This window comes from Cricetulus griseus, chromosome 5 (genome assembly GCF_003668045.3).
Source record: "Cricetulus griseus strain 17A/GY chromosome 5, alternate assembly CriGri-PICRH-1.0, whole genome shotgun sequence".
Classification (NCBI taxonomy): Eukaryota; Metazoa; Chordata; class Mammalia; order Rodentia; family Cricetidae; genus Cricetulus; species Cricetulus griseus.
In genome coordinates this window covers 175,846,778-175,858,941 of record NC_048598.1, presented here as the reverse complement: position 1 = coordinate 175,858,941, position 12,164 = coordinate 175,846,778, and the positions used below count along the sequence as shown (strand labels likewise).

Genomic DNA, 12,164 nt, shown 5'->3' with positions numbered 1-12,164 from the left:
CAGGAACAAAAACCAGCACTGTAACACTGTTAGTCTACACGGAGCAACCTTCCCAGCTGCCAACCGGAGGAAAACTGTAACGGCGGTGGCCGTGGAAAAACTGTACCTTTGCTTCTCTTCTCTTGTGCTCGTCTTTCCCCGATCTCTCTTTTTTATCTGAGTGACTTCGGCGCCTGTCCTCATCGTGATGAAGTCCATCCTTGTGCCGCTTCTCTCGGTGTCTGTCTTCCCCATCCCGGTCACACACCGAGCTCCCCTTCTCTCTGGAGTGTTTCTCCCTTTTCTCCCTTGTGCTGCTCCTCTCTCGGCGTCGCTTCTCCCGATCTGCATCCTTCACCTTCCTGTGCCGCTTTTCACTCTCCTCTTTGTACAGCCAGTAGTTGAGAGGGTTCTCTTTACTGTCTCCATACTGCAGCTTTGAAAGCAACATGAGAGCTGCGTGAGCAAAACTGTCCCTGTGTATCACGTGAAGGGGTCACGGCACTGTCTGTGTGTATCACGTGAAGGGGTCACGAGCACTGTCAGTGTGTATCACGTGAAGGGGTCACGGCACTGTCTGTGTGTATCACGTGAAGGGGTCACGAGCACTGTCAGTGTGTATCACGTGAAGGGGTCACGAGCACTGTCAGTGTGTATCACGTGAAGGGGTCACGGGCACTGTCAGTGTGTATCACGTGAAGGGGTCATGGGCACTGTCAGTGTGTATCACGTGAAGGGGTCACGTGTGTATCACGTGAAGGGGTCACGGGCACTGTCTGTGTGTATCACGTGAAGGGGTCACGGGCACTGTCTGTGTGTATCACGTGAAGGGGTCACGGCACTGTCTGTGTGTATCACGTGAAGGGGTCACGGCACTGTCTGTGTGTATCACGTGAAGGGGTCACGAGCACTGTCGTCTGTGTGTATCACGTGAAGGGGTCACGGCACCGTCCCCAGGGTCTCTGCTGGGAGGTTCCGTGCACGGGCAGGAGGTGCAGCCCTGTCAGAAGACTGAGGAGATTGTGGGCCTCGTGTCTTCCTATTCCTCCCTCTTCCTCTGTTCCCTGACTTGGGACCTAAGTGGCTTTGCCTCACCATGCATTCCACAACACGCCACCTCCCGACATAACAGGGCCTAAGGGTCATGGGCTGGAAGTTCCAACGCTATGGATGAAAGGCAGTCCTTTCTTTCTGACATACGAATTTCCTGTTACACAGACTGTTACAGAGACAGGAAACCGATGCAGACACACAGCAAAGCTAACAGAATTTGCCTCTTTCTTGATCCACCACATCCTTAACGTGTCCTTTGCCTTTAGCGCCACAGTCCCGTAGGCCCTGCTGCCAAGTCTTGTGACTTCTCCAGGAAGCCAGTCCCTAGCTGTCTCCATGCAGTGACATGTTTTGTCACTTTCCTTAAATGTTCCTCATTCCTACCCAGACAAGGAGCGATACCAAAAACATAAAAAGAAAATGTCTTTAAAAAGGTTATCATTTAGTCATCACTTTATCCCAACACCACCACCAAAGTTCAGCAAGTCACTCATGACAGCAGTTATTATGACGGTATCCGAGCTCTGATTCCATCTTGGAGCCCTCAGGGCTGACCCTGAGCAAACCTGACTTGATCCAGCCCAGCCAAGGGTCCCTACACTCACACCCTCACCTCCACGCCACGCCTTGGTTCTCTGTGTTCTTGCACCCAACCTGGGGACACCCAAGAGTCTGTAATCTCCTTCCTTGGTTCTCCTCAGCTCTACCCAGCCTATGTCTCTGCCAGGACAGCCATTCTAGAGAAATTAGGGGGTTCTGGCTCAGCCCTGCAGTTTCAAAGGCAGGTCAGTACCTGAGATCACTTGTCAAATAAACTATGGGGATTAAAACGCTAACAGACCTTTATAGACCCATAGCAAAACCATTTACAACACTGTGGAGTTACAAGCTGATTTGTGAAGCATTCTGTCTGCCAAAGCACGGACTTTTCTTTTCCTTTAAGCACGGACTTTTCTATATCACAATTTGCACTTACTTATAAAAATAAAAGATTCATCAAATCAAGTTTTAAAAATAGCATCATAAATGCAAAGCAGAGAGTTAACATTTTAAAGTATACCAAGACTTGCTGCTAGAAAGTGCTACACCACTGGTAATTGATGGCAGTGCGCTTAGCAGGGCACAGGAGGGACCCCTCTAATGTTCTTCAGCCCAGGGTCATATAAACACAAAGAGGTGCTATTTCAGCTACTTTTATATCAACTTGACACAAGATGGAGTCATCTGAAAGGAAGGAACCTCAACTGAGAAAGTGCCTCCATAAGATCTGACTGTACCCAGCACTCAGAAGGCAGAGGAGGCGGAGCTCTGTGAGTTCAAGGCCAGCCTGGTCTACAGAGCAAGTTCTGGGATAGGCTCCAAAGCCACACAGAGAAACCCTGTCTCTGTTAAATAAATAAATAAATGATCTGACTGTAGAGCATTTTCTTTTTAGTGATTGATGGGAGAAGACCCAGTCCATTGTGGGTGGTACAATCCCTGGGCTGGTGGTCCCGGGTTCTAAAAGAAAGCAGACTGAGCAAGCCATGATGCAGAAGCCAGTCAGCAGCACCCTCCATGGCTTCTACCTCCAGGTTCCTGTCCTGACTTCCCTTATGATGGACTGTGATGTGGAAGTGTAAGCTGAATAAACCCTTTCCTCACCAAGTGGCTTTTGGTCATCACAACAATATTAACCCTAACTAAGACAAAATATCTTAAGTGATAGAGATACCAGTCACCCTATTATTGAGATTAAACACTATATGTACATATTGAAATGTCACACTGTCCCCTACAAACATGTACAATGGCAAGCCTTCCCTCAGGCTCCACCCTGTGTACCTTTCTCTCTCGGTATCTTCTTTCTCTGTCTTCATCTCCTCTTTCAGAATCTTCATCTCTCCTTTCTTTCTCCTCAGTTCGTATTTTACTTGCTAAAAAAATGCAACAACACAGTTTAATGTTCCCAGACTTTACCTTGTCAAAAAGGCTACCTGATGATACTGTACAGTTCATGATTGTACACAAAACGTTCATCCATTAACTTGATTTTAATGTTCTTCAACTAAGGCACAGTCTCAAAATTCAAGAGTAACAAGTACTTAAAGTGGAAGGTGAATGAACATGGCAGGCAAAGAACAGATACAAGTCTTCCCCCTCCCAATTTGTTACTGAGACAAGCTGGCAAATGTCTGTGTCCCCCAAAGTGGAGGGAGACCTCACAAATGACACAGGAAAGGAAGTTGAAGCTTGCTGGGCAACAGAGGCGGGGAAATGGGGCTCAACATAGCCTGCATGAGAAGCCACGGGTGAGGCTGGTTAGCCACCGGGTGCTGCTGACACCCAGTACAGGAAAACCAGCTGTCGCCGAGAGGCAACATTAGCTTACAATTAAGAAAATACCAGGAGCAGAGCTTTAGGTCAATGGTAGCCACCTTGCCTATCATGTACAACAGCTCTTGGTTTGATCCCCAAATCTCCAACACTGCAATAAAACTAACACTTGTATTAAAATGCTTTCTTTTTGCGTATTCAAAGAAACTAAGATTGGCTGAGATAACAAACTTTTAAAAGTTTCAAAAGTAAAAACACTTTTTTGTAGCATTTGTAGTAAATGCTACAAAAATGGTTCCGTTGCTGACTGAATTTAAAAAAAAAAAAGTCATGATCACAAACACAGAAAATAGGAAAGAGTGACTTCAAATCTGAAGCTACGGCATCCATGAAAACCTGAAGGAAAATAAATGATGGACTGAATGGGGAAACTCTCCAAACAGTGAGAACTTCTAAACAAAAACAGGCCAATAGCATGGCTCAGTGAGTAAAGGCACTAGCCAGTCGAGTCTGAGGAACCCCAGAGCCCATGTCAGAGCCGGATTCGGTTGCACACAGCAGGATAAGAGGTAGAGAGATGAGCACCAGCCAGGACCTCTCAGGGCAGCCAGCCTGAAGTACATAATGTGCAGAGAGAGACCCCATCTGAGCAATGTGGAAGGCAAAAACCTACTCCTGAAAGTTGTCCCCTGGCTGCACACACTCAATACATCAGTGGAGCAAGAGACACACAGCTAAGGAACTAACAAGCAGCCAGGGAGATACTGCAGGTAGAATCGATCCCTAAAGCAGAGACACACCTGCGTGGGCCTTCTTTTCCACTCTCTCCAGCATCTGCCGGCTACGCGCCTCTCGCGCCTCTCGTGCCTCTCGAGCCTCTCGACCCAGGAGGTCATGGTAGGCAATGGTCTGCCTGAGCTCTTCTTTCCTGGCCCTTCTGTCTTTCTCTCTCTCTCGGTCTTTGCCTCGACTGTGAGCCTTCTCTGCATCTTGCTCTCGGTGTCTCTCTTTCAGCTTGTCTTTCTCGCGGTCTTTCGCCTCTTTCCGCCTTTCCTTGTGCTTCTCCCGGTCTCTCTCCCCACGAGGATGTTCTGTAAAGGTGTAGAGGTCTCTCTCAGCAATCCTCTCCTTGTGTCGGGCCTCTCGGTCTGGGTCCCTGCTCTTGTGTTCTCTGTGTTCAAGAAGGCCCAGTTCTGACTCCTTGTGCGCCTTCTTTTCCCTGAGTTTCTTGTCTTCCTTGGGACTACCTGATTGTACAGCCTAAAACACACAAGGAAGATCTTCCTTGACCATGAAAGCACACGTGCACTGACTTCACTATCTGGACAGAGAGACTCATCTAAAACACTTTTCGAAAACCACTGGCGGCAGCTGCTTTCTCAGTCCACCGAGACGGAAGGTGGAGCTGGCTGAAGATTCTTAGAATACTCACTGGAGTCCTATTTCACATTTCTACAAACATGCTATGTGGCAACCACCCCGTGTATCAGAGATGTTCATGTTTACTGACAAATCAAACCTGAAATGCCATCCATAAAATACAACCTATGATAGAAAGAGATAATAAAGCTATGTTTTAAAGTTGTTGAGGCAAGAAACACTTGGTTACTACATAAAGAATGAAGCCAGCTGGGCATGGTAGACACGCCTTTGATCACAGTGCTCAGGAGGCAGAAGCAGGTAGATTTCTGGGAGTTCAGGGTCAGTCTGGTTTGTGTAAGTCTCAGACCAGGCAGGGCTACACAGTGAGACCCTGTGTCAGTTATAACAAAGCCAGATGTGGCAGCAACTGTGATCCCCGTGATCAGGAGAATGGGACAGGAAGATCACAGTCACTTCATTTCAAAGCCAGCCTGAACTACAGAGTGAGACTCCGCTTAAAGTTAATTAATTAAACCTTTATTATAAACTTTCAGAAGACTAAACCTCAACCACAAAAATTATGCCTGTGGGGCTACCAGACTGGGCTAACAAACAGGACACCTCAGCCCCAGAGAGGACCATAACCCATAATAGTTCCACAAGTAGTAAACAGACGGCTTCATCTCTGAGTCACAAATGCCTCTGAAACGAACTTGTAACCAAAGTTAGGCAGGGTTGTGAGCCTGGTCACACTGCGCAAAAGCCCATGAAGGGTTCGAGTGAATCCCAAATAAGTCTTTAAAATGTATTACCTTAAGGTGTCTTCTGAGGTCTTCTGCTTTCCAAGTATCATCTTTGGTTCTTCTCTAAAAAGCAGAGTACAAAGTCAGAATTGTCAAGTCAGGCTTAGTGGCACACACCCACACCCACACCTACTCAGGAAATTGAGACAGGAGGATTCTAAGTCCCAAGCCAGCTGAGGCTATATATGGAGGTCCTATGTGAAAAAAGAATTAGAATAACAAATTTTGTGTTTTCATTATACTACTTGTATCAAAAACAATTAACTAGAAAATGCTTGCTCTCCTACTGAAATGAAAGATTCAAGGAGAGGCCAAGGATGGGGCCCACACCTGTAACCCCAGCACCTGCATGGCCACACTTGTAACCCCAGCACCTGCATGACCCACACCTGTAACCCAGCACCTGCAAAGGCCACAACTGTAACCCCAGCACCTTCATGGCCCACACCTGTAACCCTAGCACCTCCTTGGTCACACCTGTAACCCCAGCATCTGCAAGGTCACACCTGTAACACAGCACCTATATGGCCCACACCTGTAACCCAGCACCTGCAGAGGCCACAACTGTAACCCCAGCACCTTCATGGCCCACACCTGTAACCCCAGCACCTCCTTGGTCACACCTGTAACCCCAGCACCTGCATGGCCCACATATGTAACCCAGCACCTGCATGGGCCACACCTGTAACCCCAGCACCTGCATGGCCCACACCTGTAACCCAGCACCTGCAGAGGCCACAACTGTAACCCCAGCACCTTCATGGCCCACACCTGTAACCCCAGAACCTGCATGGCCCACACCTATAACCCCAGCACCTACATGGTCACACCTGTAATCCCAGCATCTGCATGGTCACACCTGTTCTACTGTTATGAATCATAATGTAAAAATCTGATACACAGAATATCTGACAGACAGCTCCCAAAGAGGTTTCAACCCAGAGGTTGAGAACCACTGGACTACACACAAGAGGACACAAGGAATTAAACAATCCCACAACAGTAAATCAAAAATGGGGGGGGGAGAGCAACTCCACAACAAAAAGAAAAAATAACAGGAATAAACACTGTTCATAGACTACTCCCAAGATCAATAGTCTCAATTCCCCAATAAAAAGACACAGACTAGCAGACAGGATTAGAAAACAGGGTCAGCATTTCTGCTGTATCTGTGGAATGATGGACCTTACCCTGAAGGACAGACATTACCATAGAGTACAAGGAAGGAAAAAGGTAGTCCAAGCAAATGGACCCAAGAAACAAGCAGGTGTAGCCACTTTAATATGTGACAAAATAGATTTCAAGTCAAACTAATCAGACACTACATACTCATCAAAAGGGAAAAATTGGATATTGCAGTTCTAAACATTTATGCACCAAACACAAGGACATCCAAGTGCACAAAAGAAACACTCTCACAGCTTAAAAATCACATATGGACCTTCACAAGGTGAGATAGTAGGTGACTTCAATGCTCCACTCCTGACAACAGACAGCTTGTCCAGACAAAAACTAAACAGACAAGTGCTGGAGTTAAACATCATCATAGGTCAAATGGACATAACAGGCATACACAGAACATTCCAGCCAAACATGAAAGAATACACCTTCTTCTCAGCAGCTCATGGAACCTTCTCCTGGACTGACAACATACCAGAACACAGAGCAAGTCTCAACACTTTTGAGAAATAACTGAAATAACACCCTGCAACCTATCTGACCACCACAGATTACAGTTAAAGATCGACAACAACAAAAAAAGTCAGAAAGCAAACAAACTTAGTGGACACTGAACAACTCACTGATGAATGAAAACTGAATCGAGGAAGAAATTAAAAATAAAAGGAAATTAAAAACTTTTCAGAATCGAATGAAAATGAAAACATAATATACCCAAGCCTAAGGGACACAGTGAACACAGTTCTCAGAGGCAGGTTCATAGCTCTAAGTGCTTCCATCAAAAACCTGGATTTTACAGTGATAACAGCATGATACACCTGACAGCTCTATAAAAAGGAAAAGGAGGAGGAGGAAGAGGAGGAGGAGGAAGAAGGAAGAAGAAGAAGAAGAAGAAGAAGAAGAAGAAGAAGAAGAAGAAGAAGAAGAAGAAGAAGAAAAAGAATACATGGCAAGAAATAATCCAACTCAGGCCTGGAGTCAAACAAACAGTAACAACCACCAAAAACCAATGAAAACTAAGAGCTGCTTCTTTGAGGGGAAAAAAAAAAAATCAACAAACCGGACAAACTTTTACCCAAGAAAACCAAAAGATGGAAAGAGATGATCAAATTGATCGAAGCAGACGTGGAAAGGGAATCCATTCTAAACAGACACTGAGGTCATTCATAGAGTTTTTCATAGATGATTGGCAGGATCATAAGGACATACTTTAAAATTCAAACAACCAAATTCAAACACCAAACCCCACCCCACCCTCCCACCCCTCCCCCCAAAAACAACAACCCTAAAGACACGGAATTCTTAACACAGATGGCCTACAAAGGTTAAAGTCAACAACCGCATCTACCGTAGGCTCACTACTACTGCACCTCTCAGTTTTTTGTTTGTTTGTTTGTTTTGTTCTGGTCTGTTTTTAAGCCTCTATAAGGATGACCAGCCCCCCATAAAGGGCGCCTCAAGACCAGGCAGGAGTCCTGTGCCTTCGTTGAGTTGCTTCTCAGCCATGCCCCTGGGTGAGTTCACAAACTCCAGCAGACCGGGTCTGCAAAACTAAGACCTGGACCCGGGACTCGGCCTGCAGCTCTCTGAGGCTCAGTGCAGGCCAAGGAAGAAACGCGGTCTCCACGGTCGCCCAAGCCTGGGGGAGCCCGGGCGCGGGCCGGACCCTGCGGCGGCACACCGACCTTCCCAGGCTCCATGGCTCCTCGAGCCCGGGGCAGGCAGCCGCGTGTCTTCGGCCCAGCAGGCGCGGGGCCCCCGGGGAAGACGAGCTCGCCGTCGCTCGGCTCCTCTGGCCAGCCGGGGCCTAGAGTACGCGGCTCCTCCGCAGCCCGGCGTCCCCGTCTCCTAGCAACCGGCTGAGCTCGCAGGCCCAACATGCTCCGCGGCGTCCCCAGTGCGCCTGCGCATCCCTGGGGCGGCGGGGGGATTAGCGGGTTTGCTGAGCCGCTTCCCGGATCCTGCTGAGCTACCGCGTCCTTGGCGCCCGCAGTTGAAAGGTGGGACGGAGGCGGCGGCGGATGCGCTTTGTACTGGAGCAAGGCTTTGCCTCTTGCAAACCACACCCCGTGGACCGTCTCCTGTTACCATGGAGACAAAACAGGAGGCTCTTTTGAGATCCAGGCCGGGCGGTCCGTCTGCACGGTGATGCTCAGGAGGCATCTGGAAAGTAGCTGCTGAGCGGTTAAAGGAGTGGACGTATGATCCTTCTTTCTGCAGACGGGAAATTTACTTGGCCCACGCTTTTTTTTCCGAGCCACGTGCTAACTGTAACCCAGCCGAGAATAATTTATGAAGGTTGGCTCGCTCCAGGTGGGCGCTAACCCAACTCCTTTCCATACAAAAGATACTAACACATACAGATTACTAAACCTTTCAGGTCCGCTTAGGATCTGTTATTCTTTGTTTTCATTGATCAGAACTTTTTTTTTTTTTTTGGAGGAAGGTAATCTCGGTAGTAGTGGTGGTGGTGGTTGTGACTTATTTTGCTCCAGGATTTGTTTTTACTGGTTTTTTTTTTTTTTTTTTTTTTGGTCTGGGGCCAAAAAAGAATAATAAGGTTTCATACATTGCTCACCGAGGCTGGTGGGTGATCTGATGCCAAAGCCCATTCGTTAAGTTTTGTATCACATTAAACCTCCTGGGGAAAACAGCTGACGGAAAGCACCACACATTGTTGAATGTGACGCCGAATGGGAACTAAGGCGCTACCCACCGTGTTAGAAAGAGTAATACAAGCTTCTAGCGGCCTCCCCCGTTATCTGCAACCCAGACTGCTACTGATATACCCTGAGTGTAAATATATCCACTTTTCTCCACTCTGGTTCCTGCTAACCCGTGCTTCATCGCAGACAAAGCCCTCTAAAATGGAGTCGTGAAGTCCCAAGGCCACTGATGGACGCTGTAAAATGCACACCCTCTACCACTGACAGGTTCACTACCAGGAGTGACTGAGAAAACATCCTAGGTTAATAAAACAATCAATGATGGCTTCCGGCGGAGAACAGGATATTTTTTGCATAGCTAGTCACACACGTATCTAACTGCCATGGGTAGGAGAGTGGCTTCATTCCTACCCAAATTAGGACAGCTGTTTCAAAGTCAGGCATGGCAGTGGGGTCATCTAGAGCAACAGAGTCAAGTAGAATCTCTTTAACGCCGTCTGATATTGTCATGGACGTCTCAGTAGCCAAGAGTGATCCTCCCAGCTCTACCAGGGTATTCAGGGTTCATGGGTGTGGTAGAGTCTTCCAGAACAAAGTCCAGGGCATGGCAGGACGGCCTCTTTCAGGTAGCCACAGCTCACTGGGGGGTGAAGTTTCCTATCTGATTAGAACAGCTGCCAACATGACCACCCATGGAAGAGGGGTGGAGAGAAGCTGCTCAGTTGACAGCTGCTGTGCTCTGAAGTTTTGGTTGCCGTTGAACCTCAAATTGACTTAAGCTCTTCAGCAGCCTGCCCCACCCACAGCTGCACAACTCTGTTATAAACACAACTGGTTATTACTGAGCACTCCCACCACCTTTTCCTAATTCACAGGTTCTACTCCTGGGAGGACAGGTCTGACAGGATGTACACCAAGAGGCCAACAGCCCATCCTTGGCAGCTTCTTTTATGAAAAAAAAAAAAATGTGCTTGCTCATAATCCCAGCTGGAAGAAAGGCTGAGGCAGGAAGGTTTTGAGTTAAGAGACCAGGGTAGGCTGTATAGTGAGACCCTGTGTCACACAAAATAACACGTTATAAGGGTGCTCACAACAGATATCTGAGAGAAAGGCCAATGAAATGACACCTGGCCAAGATGCTTGCAGCCAAGCTGACATCCTACCTTCATCCTTTGGGACTGGCATGTAGAAAGAGGAGAGAGAGAGACTGGATCCTGCAGAATTACCTGTATCATCCTGCCTCACTGTATCTGAAGAGTTAAGTGGATTCTCTCCTATAGATGACAACAGAACAATTTATTTTCTTAGTATCAGATTTGTCAATCATATATGTCTTACAATATTTTCCACATTTGCTTATTCACCAGGAGATTCTGTGAATCCATTCTGATGGCCTGATAAACTTACAGAGTGCTAGGAATAAAAGGCAGAGCACGCGTTCTAGACCTGTAGCCACTCATGCCTACTGAGGAAGATTATACAATCAATTATTAAATGATGTAAAAAAAATAAGAGCAGCTTATAAATTGCAATGGTCGAGGAAGTGACTGATGTCTGACTAGAAGAAAAGAATGAATTTAAGACAGGCTTCATTTTGGGTTGGAATTTTAAGCATAATTAACCAGTAAGAGAGGCTAGGAATAGACAGGGGCCAAAAAACAAAAGTGGATACAAACTGAGAGGGAGGAAAGGGTGAGAATGTTCGGTAGTAACCAGCTGTGTTTGTAACAGAGCTGTGGAGTTGAAACAGAAGGTGAGCTGTAGGTAATGTCTTAGTGTCCTGGATGGGAAACGCTCTCCTGGTTAGAGCAGGTCTCACCCCTGACAACAGGGGGCGCTGCTGCCTTCAAAGACCGCCTGGAGAATGCATGCATGAAAGCTCTCATCGCTCCTATTCCTTCTGATTCACTCCTAGATATGCTCTCAAAAATCGGTCTAAATTTTATCCTTATGTTTTCATTTTTTTTAAATAAAAAGGTGCTTTCCTTTGTAACAGACTGTGGTATTTATAACGACCTCCATATCAGAACGCTAGTTGCCCTATAGCACACCGAGGTGTAAATGCATCCTAAAATTATATCTCCTTTGTCATGATATAGGAAAGAGCTCTCAAATGTCTGGATCCAAGTCTGGTCTTTTGATAGGACAGTCTCAGGCAGGAGTCTGCTTCTACTGCCCCACCTGTGGCTTCTGTGCTGCCAGCTGCCCCGTCCCTCCCTCTGCCAGCCGCCCAGCTCCTCCTTCTGCAAGCTCTGTTCCAATTTCACCCTCTCTTCCTGCTTCTCACCTACACAGCTCTCTCTATATATATAGCCTCTGTTCTTCACCCAAACACTCTCTCTCTCTCTCTCTCTCTCTCTCTCTCTCTCTCTCTCTCTCTCTCCTCTCTCCTCTCTCCTTGTCTCTCATGCATGCTGGCTCATACATGGAACTTAGGAAACAGTTAGAAGCCATCTCCTCTCACTCAAGAGAACACCCTTCCTATTTATTAGAAGCTTAATGGGGACCTCGGCACCATCTGAGTGTATATCCGCTTTCCCATGTCTGGCCCACCCCAAGTATAATACAGACATTGGATGTTTAGCCAGGACTCCACCTTCATTTAGGAATCCAAAGGGATCTATCACGGTCACCATGGATCTAACCCAGAAGTGCATCTATGTCATCCTAACCACCGGCTTCATAGGTTTCTTTACCTGATGAGACTCAGACTCACAATTAATTACAGACAGGCCAACGCCTGCTCATTTGCCCAAAGCAGGACTTCACTGCTCACATAAGCCACTGACATAGGGCATTATGGGGA

At 47.1% G+C, this 12,164-nt stretch overlaps 1 protein-coding gene across 1 annotated transcript in view; it reads right to left on the bottom strand.

The window, feature by feature from the left end:
* Dync2i1 (dynein 2 intermediate chain 1) overlaps positions 1–8,556 on the bottom strand; it is a 39,969-nt gene extending 31,413 nt beyond the window's left edge. The window contains exons 1-5 of the mRNA XM_027417032.2: positions 8,378–8,556; positions 5,523–5,576; positions 4,149–4,608; positions 2,857–2,948; positions 107–415 (exon numbers count right to left, since the gene is read on the bottom strand). Coding sequence (XP_027272833.1) covers positions 107–415; positions 2,857–2,948; positions 4,149–4,608; positions 5,523–5,576; positions 8,378–8,392 — 930 coding nt within the window. The 5' untranslated portion in view covers positions 8,393–8,556. The remainder of the gene's footprint in view (positions 1–106; positions 416–2,856; positions 2,949–4,148; positions 4,609–5,522; positions 5,577–8,377) is intronic.
* Positions 8,557–12,164: the final 3,608 nt, after the last annotated feature.